This window comes from Vombatus ursinus, unplaced genomic scaffold (assembly GCF_900497805.2).
Source record: "Vombatus ursinus unplaced genomic scaffold, bare-nosed wombat genome assembly UNPS02014832.1, whole genome shotgun sequence".
NCBI classification, from domain to species: domain Eukaryota; kingdom Metazoa; phylum Chordata; class Mammalia; order Diprotodontia; family Vombatidae; genus Vombatus; species Vombatus ursinus.
The window spans coordinates 12,659,778-12,673,208 of record NW_020954610.1 but is presented as its reverse complement, the minus strand read 5'-3'; the positions used below and the strand labels follow the sequence as shown (position 1 = coordinate 12,673,208).

The following is a 13,431-nucleotide window of genomic DNA, read 5'->3' as shown; positions in this document are numbered from 1 at the left end:
GATCAGGGGTTCTTCATCTTTTTTGTTGAGTGGACCCCCTTTCTCAGAATGATGTTTTTTAAATTAATAATATACATAAGATTATAAAGGAAATCAATTACACTGAAATACAGTTATCAAAATATCTATTTTTAAAGTACATGGCCTTGAGGTTAACAACCCCTAATGGATGAAATTCTAAGGTCCCAAATCAGAAATTCATGATTTAACATAGCGCTATGGAATTTATTGTAAACATCAACTTGGTGAGGTAGGTAATGCATATATTATCATAGTGGTGTTTTTTTTTTTAAAAGACAAGGAAAATGAGGTTCAGAGAGCCCCAGGTAGGTACAGTGACTTGCCGGAGGTCATACAGTGAATTCATGGCACAGCTAGCCTAGCGTTTCCTCTGTACCCCTATTTCTTGCTCCTCAGATCTTCCCTACAAACTTATATTAGTAGAACACTGTGAAACAATAGGTGTTAAATAGTTCATTTGTCTTATAGAAGCTCAAGTTGAATTGATTTATATTCAGAGAAAACATCAGGGCTCCTTGTCTTACTAAAGTCAGTTCTAAGGGTAAGTTAGACAGTCTGGTAGATTGGGAATAGCACTGGGATTAGCCAGAGAAGTTGGGTTCAAACCCTGACTCTTCTGTTGGTGACCTTGGAAAGACAAGTCCATTAACCTCTCAGTTACCTCTTCTCTAACACCTGTCTTCCTGTGAATTCCTTAGTGATGGGTTATACTGTGCAGGGAGAGGGGGCCAGCGGAGGAATCTAGGTATTGTCCTGGAGTTTTTGTGGAGCACATCAAAAAGTACGCTGTTAGCAGTTTGATTGTATGCATGCTGCCTATTGCAAGTGTCTCTGCTTTAAGTAATAAGGCAGCTATAATTGACCAAGGCCTGTGGAATCCTTGTAAGACCTGAACCATCTGCATTTAGCAATTTTATGTTAATGGTGGCTACCCTGCAATTATAGATTTTAAATCTGAATAGAGATATTTGATCAGCTTGAAATTTCATATAGAGGAGACCTTAACTATATAGTTTGTACACAAGAATTCCCTTAGGCTATCGTATCATTTAACTCTTTCCCTAAACTGTGTGTATTGTACTACACGGGATGAAGTGCGGTCAAATAGGGGTACCTTCAGAAAAACTTGAGATAGTGGGAGAAAGTGTCTAAGGTCTTTTCAGGAAAAAAAAAATCTTTCTCCACTTCTTTTTTGTCAATGAGCGGTTACATTTAAGGAGAGAACCTGAAATTCCTATTAGATGAGACAGGGTTTTGGGCCCTATTTTGTCACAGTCATAACTGTTGACCTGCCAGTAGGTTTATATTGTAGAAGGACCCATGAAAGGAAGATATGCCCTTCCACTAGAAGGAGTCTATTTTTGTTGTAATAAGTAATTAATTTTATGTTATTACTTGGGATGACTTCTCATGTTTGATGAAAGGGATTCTCACTCTTCCTTCTTAATAGGGGACACTTAAACATTTTTAAGTTACATCTATGATCTGGATCTGGTTAGCCATCAATGAAAGTTGGAAGAAGGGATCTATGCTTTTGAAGATTGTAAGAAAGAATATATATAACCATAAAAACAAAGAGAAAAGTAAAATGTTGAAAAGCAGAATATATCCATTCTTCCTTCCCAGCTTGCTTTTCTTTATTCCTCCATCCCTGCTATTGAAATCTTTCTATTAAAGGCTCAGCTCAAATGCCTTCTTATCCAAGAAGCCTTTCATGATCCCAGCAGATTGTAATGTTCCTTTCATGCTTCCTTTTCTTTTCTTCTTCTTCTTCTTGTGTTTTGTTTTTTTTTTTAACAATTATTTGTGTGTAGGTCTTTCTCCTCTATCACATTAGAAGTGTCTTGGGGAAAGTAAAATTTTATTTGTTTTTATTTCCCTTGCAAGATCTAGTGCCTTACAATCTGTCAGTCAACAAGCATTTAATTAAGTGCCCTACTAGGGAGTTACTATATAACTAGGGAGTTATATGGAGTATATATAGTGCACTGGGCCTAGAGTCAGGAAGACCAGAGTTCAGCTTTGGTCTTAGACACTTGCTAGCTGTATGAACCTCGTCAAATCATTTGACCTCAGTTTGCCTCAGTTTTCACAATTACAAAATGGGGATAATAATAGCACCTACTTTGCAGAATTGTGAGGATCAAATGAGATGATATTTGTCAAGTTCTTAGTACAGTGCCTGGCACGTGGTAGACAATAAATATTTATTTGTTTCTTTCCTACTAGATTGTTAGCTCCTTGAAGGCAGGGATTGAGTGTTTTCTTAACTTTGTACTTATACTGTGTTATATACACAGTAGACACTGAGTAAATGTTAACTGACTTGATTTTTGATAAGACAAAGGCTCAACTTACCTAGTCTCTTAATATGACTGAAGCAGTTTGTTTTTTTTTAACTTTTCCATTCTCTTAGCGGAAATAGCCCAAAGATACAGGATAAGCAAATATCCTACCCTAAAACTGTTCCGGAATGGTATGATGATGAAGAGAGAATACCGGGGTCAGAGATCAGTGACAGCAATAGCAGATTACATCAGGCAACAGAAAAGTGACCCTATTCAAGAAGTTCATGACTTGGAAGAAATCAAATTTCTTGATGTAAGTTCCTGAAGCAACTTTGTTCAGTACCTGTCTTATAAAAAGAGCTTCATTACATTAGAAATCGTATTATAACAAAAAAAAAAAGGTGACAAATTACAGTTCTTTAGCCAATATGTTATTTTTTTTGGATTCACTTCAACATTTCAGTATAATCAAAAAGTGACTGCTCTTAAAGCTTGTTATAGGATTAAAGTTTATTGTAACAATTTTATCTGTACTGATTTTACTTTTTGAATTACATTTTAAGATGGAGGCTATCATTTTGCTACATGAAAAATTGTTGATTAGAATGTATAGAGTACATTTAAATCTGACTAATTTGAGTTTATTGACAGGGAAGAGGAAGGTGTAAGTCTATTAAAAGAAGTCCAGATTTTTTTCCCCCATTCACATGGCTTAAGCTAGGTTAACCAAAGAGATAGTATAGAAAAAGACAACAGAATCGAAGTCTAAAATCTTGTGTTTACATCTTGGTTCTGCTACTTTCTTTCTGCGTGACCTTGGCAAAGTCACTTATTAATTTTTCTGAAGTTTCTGTATCTGTGGAAAAAAAAAAAAAGGGAACTGGGCCCCCTGTGTACTAAGGCTCCTTTTCACTCCTAAGTCAGTGATCCTAGGAGAAGTATCTTATGTAGTTATTTTATGAATTTGCTTTAATGAATTAGGATAACTTGTAACCATTTGTCTATTACTTGTTTACATGTAAGTATTAATTTGAAATGGTGTTTGAAAGCAATTTATCTTTTTAAATATTTTAAGTATTTTCCCCTCATTACACTATTAATTTACCTTAAAATTCATTTTTTCCACCATAAATTGTGCCAAGGTCAGTTGATAAGTGTTTAGGTGTTTACTACATGAACTTGTAGTCAGCCCAACTTTTTTTTATATCATCACAAATGTTAAAATTGTGTAGTTCCACTTACTAAGGTTTTATTGTATTTTAAAATGCATCCAACCCAAAGTTTAAAATTTTAAATGAGAAAAAAGACTTGCTAATTAAACATTTAAAAATAGTTTTTGGCCTTTCAAAATAAAATGCTGAAAATAAATTTTAATAAATTTCTGGCTGTCATAAACATCAATACTAAACCAAGCATTTTTTCATATGATGAGTTTTAAGTGTTTGAAGTTGAATTTGTATTTGGTTACATATATATTTGGAAACATGAGTAACAGCTATAGCTCTTTAGATACCTGAGGAAGAAGTATATAGTGTCATGTTGATACAGCATGGAATAGAGTGGAGAACATTATAGATAAAAAACATTATGTGCATGCTTTTTTTTTATGTTTATAGCGCAGTAAAAGAACAATCATTGGATATTTTGAACAAAAGGACTCAGACAACTATAGAACCTTTGAAAGAGTAGCAAATATTTTGCATGATGATTGTGTCTTCTTTTCTGCATTTGGGTAAGTTGATTAATGTTGGTATTTGTATTTTTTATTTTTGACTCAAATGACCTCATAGATCTCATCTCACTCTGAGACTTTGTAATGTGACTTTCTATTAAATTTCAGCTGCTGTTGAAGGGCATTATTATATATATCTAACATAGTTGCTCTCTCCTAGAGCCCCACAGTGCCTCAACCCTCCATTGCTTTTAGGCAATGCAAAGAGTGCATCTAAGTATCCTGCCTAACCAAGGTCTAGAGGAATGGGATCAGAGAGTAACTGGGGTCCCACGGTGATGCAAAAATTGAGGGTGGGTACTGGAAGTCCTTAATGGATAAGGCAAGGTGAAATCCAGAGAAAGAGATAAAGGGCATCCCTCAAACTGGAAAACTAAAGCCTTACATTTAGAGGAGAAAGCAGCCACAGAAGTATTGATGGGAGCAACTTAAAACCAGAGAGCTCAGCTAGAAGTTACCAAGACAGAGGAACCAGGGTAGCAAACCAGACAGGTAGGGGACAAACTGACAAATAATTGACAGTTGAAGCTCTTAACACTGTTGATCGTGCTACTATCTTAAAGGGCATGCTCCTTAGTGTGAAGTTAATACATTACCAACCAGCATTATTGCAGGCATTGCTAAACTGAGTGCTGTATAATTTTGATTTTAGTATTGCTATTGTCAATAATCATCACCAAGATTCAGCCCTAGTAACCTTGAAGATCGACCATGTGTATCACTACTCTCTCCTTTGTCCTGTTAAAGATCAATATCATGCTTTTCCATAGGACCTAATACCACCTGGCATACTATTGCAATATATGAAAGAATTTGAAGTCTAGGCCATCCTAAATACCAATCTCCGCTAGGGTTCCAATAACTCATGGACAGAAAAGGGACCCAGCAATAGCACTTTTGGGGCTATATCCCAAAGAGATCATACAAATGGGAAAAGGACCCACATGTACAAAAATATTCATAGCAGCTCTTTTTGTGGTGGCAAAGAATTGGAAATTGAGAAGATGCCCATCAGTTGGGGAATGGCTGAACAAGTGGTGGTACATGAATGTAATGGAATACTATTGTGCTGTAAGAAATGATGAACAGGCTGACTTCAAAAAAACCTGGAAAGACTTGTATGGTCTGATGCTGAGTGAAGTGAGCAGAACCAAGAGAACGTTATACACAATAACAGCCATGTTGTGCAGTGAGTAATATTGATAAATTTAAACCTTCCCAGCAATACAGGGATCTAAGACATCTCCAAAGGCCTCGTGATGGAAAATGCTGTCCACATCCAAAGAAAGAACTATGGAATTTGAATTGCTATTTTTTTTCTTCTGTTGAGTTTTGTTTCCTCTTTCTGGTGGTTCCTCCTATTGGTTCTAATTTTAATTACAACATCACTAATGTGAAAATGTTTAATAGGAATGTATATGTATAGCCTATATCAGATTGTGTACCATCTTGGGGAGGGTGGTGGAGGAAGGGGGAGGAAAATTTTAAACTCAAAAGCATATGGAAATGGTTGTTGATAAATCAAAATAAATTAATAAAAAAAGAAGGGTATAGCCGAAAACACTAGGTACATGTGGGAGCTGGTCACCCCTATTTGTACTAGCTGGTTAGTCAAGGCTTTCTATCACTGCTACCTTACAAAACCAGGCCTCCTCCCTCCAACCTAACAAAAGTTACCTCCAAGGTAACACTGTCTAAAGAGGCCTGGCTTATACTGTTTTGAAGAGATACAGAATGAGAAAACTCTAATCCAACATCCTCTTTGGGAAGAAATCTTTGATCTTTGCTCAACCTTGCCTTACTTTCAGGTCTCAACTGAACATGTTGGCTACGATTCCATGTTTCCCCCCTTTGCCTCCCTTCTTTCTTTTCTGTGTTTTCTCCTCTACCTCATCCTGATCTGGCAAAATATCCTGACCTTTTCTTAAGCTTTCTCTAACTCATACCTCTTAGTCCTAGTCCCCTCTTCTCTTAACAAAGCATTTGTCTATCTAGCCCTACTTAACACCTGGATAGCAGATCTTAAACTCCTTGTCTGTGTTCTTGCATTCCTGATATTTGGTGATCTGGTCTTATATACTGAGCCCCTAGCAGTAAGAATTCTTGTAAAGTCCTTTAGGTAATTTCAGTTAGAGTTGTTCCATCACAGGCAGTAGCTGAGAATATTTGTAAAAATTCTTTAAAACCAGAATATTCAACTAGATAACTTCTGAGCTCCTTTCTAATGCTAAATCTGTGATCCTATGATCTTTTGATGGTAAACAGACCCCAAATTCTGCAGTCATATGGTTCCCCAGCCCTGGTAGGAGTTTGATATGGGGCAGAAATATTAAATGCGTCCTTTTCGGATCATGATGCAATAAAAATTACATGTAAGAAAGGGCCATGGAAAGATAGACTGAAAACTAATTGGAAACTAAATAATCTAATCCTAAAGGGTGAGTGAGTCAACAACAAATGATAGAAACAGTAACTTTACCCAAGAGAATGATAATAATGAGACAACATACCAAAACTTATGGGATGTAGCCAAAGTGGTTCTTAGGGGAAATTTTATATCTCTAAATGCTTATATGAATAAAATAGAGAAAGAAGAGATCAATGAATTGGATATGCAACTAAAAAAGCTAGGAAAAGAATAAATTAAAAATCCCCAATTAAATACCAAATTAGAAATTCTGAAAACCAAAGGAAAGAGTAATAAAATTGAAATTAAGAAAACTATTGAACTAATAAATAAAACTAAGAGCTGGTTTTATGAAAAAAAAAATCCAATAAAATAGATAAACCTTTGATTAATTTGATTAAAAAAAGAAAGAAGAAAGACAAATTACCAGTATCAAAAATGAAAAGAGTGAATTAATCATCAATGAAGAGGAAATTAAAACAATAATTAGGAGCTATTTTGCCCAACTGTATGCCAATAAATCTGACAATCTAAGTGAAGTGAATGAATATCTACAAAAATATAAATTGCCCAGATTAACAGAAAAGGAAATAAAATACCTAACCCCATTTCAGAATAAGAAATTAAACAAGCCATCAATGAACTCCCTAAGAAGAAATCTCCAGGGCCAGATGGATTAACAAGTGAATTCTACCAAACATTTAAAGAACAGTTGCTTCCAGTACCATATAAACTATTTAGAAAAATAAGTGAAGTTCTGCCAAATTCTATTTATGATACAAATATGGTGCTAATACCTAAACTGGGAAGAATCAAAACAGAGAAAGAAAATGATAGACCAATTTCCCTAATGAATATAGATGCAAAAAATTTAATTTTAATTTTAATATATAATAAAAAAAATAATAATAAATAATAAAAATAAAAAATTAAAGAGATTACAGCAACTTATCATGAGGATAATACATTATGATCAGGTGGAATTTATACCAGGAATGCAGGGTTGGTTCAATATTAGGAAAACTATCAGCATAATTGACCACATCAACAATAAAATTAACAGAAATCATATGATTGTCTCAATAGATGCAGAAAAAGATTTTGACAAAATACAACACCCATTCCTATTAAAAACACTGGAAAGCATAAGAACAAAAAGCATAGGATGTCCATTATCACCACTGTTATTCAATATTGTACTAGAAATGTTAGCTTTAGCTATAAGAGAAGAAAAAGAAATTGAAGGAATGAGAAAAGGCAGCGAGGAAACAAAACTATCACTCTTTGTAGATGACATGATGATATACTTAGAGAATCCTAGAGGGTCAAGTAAAAGCTAGAAATAATTAACAACTTAAGCAAAGTTGCAGGATATAAAGTAAACCCACCTAAATCATTGGCATTTCTTTATATTACTAACAAAATCCAGTAGCAGGAGATAGAAAGAGAAATTCCATTTACAGTAACTGTAGACAATATAAAATATTAGGGAGTCTACCTGCCAAGACAAACCCAGTAACTATATGAACACAATTACAAAACACTTTTCACACAAATAAAGTCAGATTTAAATAATTAGAAAAATATCAGTTGCTCATGAACAGGCCAAGCTAATATAATAAAAATGACAATTCTACCTAAATTAATTTACTTTTTCAGTGCCATGCCAATCAAACTACCAAAAATTATTTTATAGAGCTAGAAAAAATAATAACATAATTCATCTGGACGAACAAAAGTTCCAGAATATCAAGGGAATTACTGAAAAGAAATGCAGGGGAAGGTGGCCTAGATGTACCAGATCCAAAACTGTATTATAAAGTGGCAGTCATCAAAACTACTTGGTACTGGCTAAGAAATAGAATAGTGGATCAGTGTAGTAGGTTAGGTACACAAAACACAGTAGTCTTACAGTAATATACTGTTTGATGAACCCAAAGACTCCAGCTTCTGGGATAAGAACTCACTATTTAACAAAAACTCCTGGGAAAACTGGAAGACAGTATGGAAGAAACTAGGCATAGACCAACATCTTATACCACATGTACCAAGATAAGGTCAAAATGGGTACATGATTCAGACCTAAAAGGTGAAACTATAAGCAGATTAGGAGAGCAAGGAATAGTTCACCTGTCAGATCTGTGGAGAAGAACTCATGACTAAACAGGAAATAGAGAACATTATGAAATACAAAACGGATAATTTTGATTACATCAAATTAAAAAGTTTTTGCAGAAACAAAGCCAACACAACCAAGACTAGAAGGAGAGCAGAAAGTTGGGAAACAATTTTTACAGCTAGTGTTTCTGATAAAGGCCTCATTTCTAAAATATATAGAGAACTGCGTTATATTTATAAGAATACAAATCATTCCCCAATTGATAAATGGTCAAAGGATATGAACAGGCAGTTTTCAGAGGAAGAAATTAAAGCTATCTGTAGTCATATCAAAAAATACTCTAAATCACTATGGATTAGAGAAATGCAAATCAAAACAACTCTGAGGCACCACATCACAGCTGTCAGACTGGCTAACATGACAAAACAGCAAAATGATAAATGTTGGAGAGGATGTGGGAAAATTGGAACACTAATACGTTGTTAGTGGAGTTGTGAACTGATTGTTCCATTCTGGAGAACAGTTTGGAACTATGTCCAAAGGTCTATAAAACTGTGCATGCCCTTTGATCCAGCAATATCACTACTAGATCTGTATCCCAAAGAGATCATAAAGATGGGAAAAGGACCCATGTACAAAAATATTTATAACAGCTCTTTTTGTGGTGGCAAAGAATTGGAAATTGAGGGGATGCCAATTGGGGAACGACTGAACAAGCTGTGATACATGAATGTAATAGAAGACTATTATTTCATAAGAAATGGTGAGCAGGAGAACTTCAGAAAGACCTGGAAAGACTTGCATGAACTGATGCTGAGTGAAGTGAGCAGAACCAGGAGAACACTGTGCACAGTAACAGCAACATTTTGTGATGACCAGCTTTGTTAGACTTAGCTCTTCTGATGAGCAATGCAGTAATCTAAGACCATTCCAAAAGACTCATGTTGAAAAATACTATCCACATTCAGAGAAAGTACTATGGGGTTTGAATGCAGATCAAAGCATACTGTTTTCTCTTTCTTCTGGTTTTTTTTTTCTCATGGTTTTTCCCTCTTATTCTGATTCTTCTTTCACAACATGACTAATGTGGAAATATGTTTAATATCATACAGGTACAGCCTATATCAAATTGCATGCTGTCTTGGGGAAGAGAGAGTGGAGGGAGAGGGGTAAAATTTAGAACTCAAAATCTTATGAAAGTGAATGTTGAAACTAAAAATAAATTTAAAAAAAAGAGGAAAGAGTTTGATATGGGAATCAGCATGAATTAGAAAGCAGCATTTTAATGAAACCTTTGAGGTAAGATCTTGGTTAGATTTAGTTATGGTGAATAACTATTGAGAGTTAACATAATTTTACAAAGAATTACACTGAGCCTAAGGATTTCTAATAGGCATAAGTGAAGAGAGAGTGCATGGGAGATGATAGTTTGTGTAAAGACATGAATATGGGAGAGGGATTGTAAGATAAAAAAAACAGCAAGTAGACCAGTGTGACTGAAATGTAGAATACATAAAAGGAGGAGTAATGTGAAATAAGTGTGAAAGGGTAGGCAGGAGTCAGATTGTCAAAGGTTTTAAATGCCAGGGTGTGAAGTTTAAATTTAAAATGTTATTGGATGCTATTGGAAAATTTTGAGCTGAGGGATAACATGGTCAGACTCATGCTGTACAAAGGTTATTTTGGCAGCTGTGTGGAGAGGGAGCAGAAAAGAAACAGGAGGGCAAATTAAATGCTAAAACTACCAGCGTAGATATAAATCTTGATTTATAGTGATGGCAAAAACACAAAATCTATTAGTTTAAAATTTACCTTTTGTTCTGTGTATTATTTAGTTTCTTTAAAAAATACTCCTTTTAGGCACAGTGGATAGAGCACCGGCCGTGGATTCAGGAGGACCCGAGTTCAAGTGTGGCCTCAGACACATCACACTTACTAGCTGTGTGACCCTGGGCAAGTCACTTAACCCCATTGCCTAACCAACAAAAAAAAATACTCCTTTTAAAATTGTGTTTCACAATTACTGCGTAATCATAATTGGTGGAAATGATGGGTAGCTTAGATTGGGAAATGGTTAAAACAAGTGTTACATGAATATAATGAAATATTACTGTACTGTAAGAAATGATAAATCTGAAGAATACAGAGAAGCTTGAGAAGAGGTATATGAAATGCAAAATGAGTACACAGAGTCCGGTAAAGAACATATACCAAGATGACAACAATGAAAATGAAAACAAGAAGAATGAGTCAGAGGACTTAGGTTCAAGTCCTCCCTCTAACAGTTCTTACCTATGTGAAATTAGGCAAATCACTTAGCCTCTGGGCCTACTCCTATGTAAAATGAGAGTGGTTGTCTAGTTGGCCTCTAAGGGCCCTCCCAGCTTTAGACCTAAGTTGCTATGAATACGGCCTTACGCTGTTGAATCAGCCTGGTCTTAAAGAAGACCTTCATTGGAGAGGTGGAGGTCAGTGGCTGTGGAACATTACACTGTCACATTCTGTTGGTTAGTCTTGCTGAACTGTTTTCTCTCTCTCTCTTTTTTTTCATTTGTTACAAAGGGAGTTCCATGGGTAGGGAAGTGGGGAGAGATAGATTTCAAAATTAAGTAATATAAAAACAAAAGAGTAATAAAACATTTTAAAAAGCAGGTTTAATAGGCATGTTTGGGTTTTTGGTTTTTTTGTTGGTAATTTTATACTGGTATTTAAAATGTGTTGTTTCTGTGTTCTTTCTCTCCCCTCCCTCCCCCAACATCATTATTACTTCCCAATAGAATACTCCCTTGTAACAGTAAGTATGATCAAGGAAATAGAGCAATACTTTGGCCACATCTGAAAATATATGCCTCATTCCATATCTGTTTTCCCCTATCTTTTTTCCAGTAGGTAGAAGGCATATTTTATCATAAAATCTTCTAAATTGACAGTTGGTGACTGCATTGATCAGAATTCTGAAGTATTTCAGTGTTTTATTTTCCTTTACCTTATTGTTATCATTATGTAAGGTGCTCTGGTTCTTTGCCACCCATCACCTCATTCAAGATTTTACAAATTTCTCAGAATTATTCATATTTTTAATTTCTTACAACACAGTAATATTTAATACAGAAAAGTCAACTATTATTGATACCACTGTTTGTTTAGCTGTTACCCAGTTGATGAGTACCCATTTTATTACCAGTTTTTATTACAAAAATGTGCTATTATAAATATTTTTATATATGTGACCCCCTGGATATATACCTAATAGTTGTATTCCTGGATAAAAGGGTATATACAGTTGAATGATTCTTTTAAGAATAATTTCAGATTTTTTTTTCCCCAGAAGTGGACTAATTCACAGCTTCTTCAACAGAACATTAGGGTTCCTGTCTTTCCATAGTCCTTCCAACATTTATGGATTTCATTTTTCTCATCTTTGTCTTTCTGTGTGAAGTGAATCAAAGTTGTTTTGATTTATACTTCTCTTATTATTAGTGATATGGAGGGTTATTTTATATGGCTTCTTCTTTTGAAAAGTACCTGGTCCTAGCCTTTGTCTATTTGTCAAGTGAAGAATGACTCTTACTATATATTTATGTCAGTTATATTTTTATCTTATATATCCCATTTTCATCTGCTGAAATTTTTTTTCCTAGTTAACTGCTTTGTTTCTGAAGCTTTTTAAGTTTATATAATTGGATTGTCCCTTATATCTCTTACGATAATATTTATCCTTTGTTTAGAAAAGAATTCTTCCTCTAACCATAGTTGTGTAAAATACTTTAATTTTTTTACAATTTCACATTCATAATACATAAATTTCAGCTATTTGGATGTAGAAAATGGTCATCTATCCACTTGAAGCTTGTTGTATGTGGCATAAGATGTTTAATTAAATGAATTTTCACCAAACTGCTTTCTAGTTTTCCTAGCGTCTTTTGTCAGATAGTGAGTCCTTATTCCAGTAGTTGTCATACTTTATCAAATAATGGTTTATCAGAATACCAAATAATCAAATAATGGGCTACTGTGTTTGGTTGCTTCTGGTCTTGCTTACTTGATGCATCCCATTGATCGATTTTTCTATTTTTTCACTACTACCTAATAGTTTTATTGATCTTTGCTTTAAGGTAGAGTTAAGTTCTGGTTGTCTTCATTTTTACTTTTTTATATACAGTTTTCCATTGGAATATAATTAGCCAAAGCTACTGAAATGTCATTACTTTTTTTTAAACTTTTGTTGTCCTAGTAGAAAAAGTATCTTAATTTACTTCTTTATTCTTATTAGGTCTGTTTCAAAACCAGAAAGATTTAGTGGAGACAACATAATCTACAAACCACCAGGGGTAAGTTTATTGGAAAAGTGATCTGCTACTTGTTATCCATGGTATTTCAGCTCTTGCCTCTATGAATCATTTATGGATATATAAAATTTCTAAATAACTCCATTTATTTATTAAGCTGCTACTTTGTTTCCAGGGACTGTGTCTTTTGGACAAATGTTTATAGAATTCGTGAGAGAAAAGAGACCTTTTATGTAGTTATTTGGTTCAATGTCACTAAATAGTCTTCTGTTAAACTAAAATTTAGTACCCAGTTTGTATCTGGGAAGCATCTTATTAATTTATATGGCTTAATATGATATACATTGATAAATGTACTGATATGTTCAAATATCTAATAACTTAAATTCAAAGAAAATTTAAATGTTAGTTTTTTTAAAGACATTACTTTGAAATGATTCATCTATCTAGTATTGGTTCATTTTTCTTCCTCTTTATGAAATTTTGATGTATGCCATAGAGATTGTTTTAATTGCTAGGTTCTTGGCTACAAGGAGTTTTGTTTGTAGCATAGCTTAGTAAATTTTTGTAAAGAA

At 34.3% G+C, this 13,431-nt stretch overlaps 1 protein-coding gene across 1 annotated transcript in view; it reads left to right on the top strand.

Moving 5' to 3' along the window:
- Positions 1–13,431, top strand: part of LOC114025755 (endoplasmic reticulum resident protein 44) — a 119,039-nt gene that overhangs the window by 54,353 nt on the left and 51,255 nt on the right. The window contains exons 5-7 of the mRNA XM_027839246.1: positions 2,438–2,622; positions 3,926–4,041; positions 12,841–12,898. Of these exons, the coding sequence (XP_027695047.1) occupies positions 2,438–2,622; positions 3,926–4,041; positions 12,841–12,898 (359 nt within the window). The remainder of the gene's footprint in view (positions 1–2,437; positions 2,623–3,925; positions 4,042–12,840; positions 12,899–13,431) is intronic.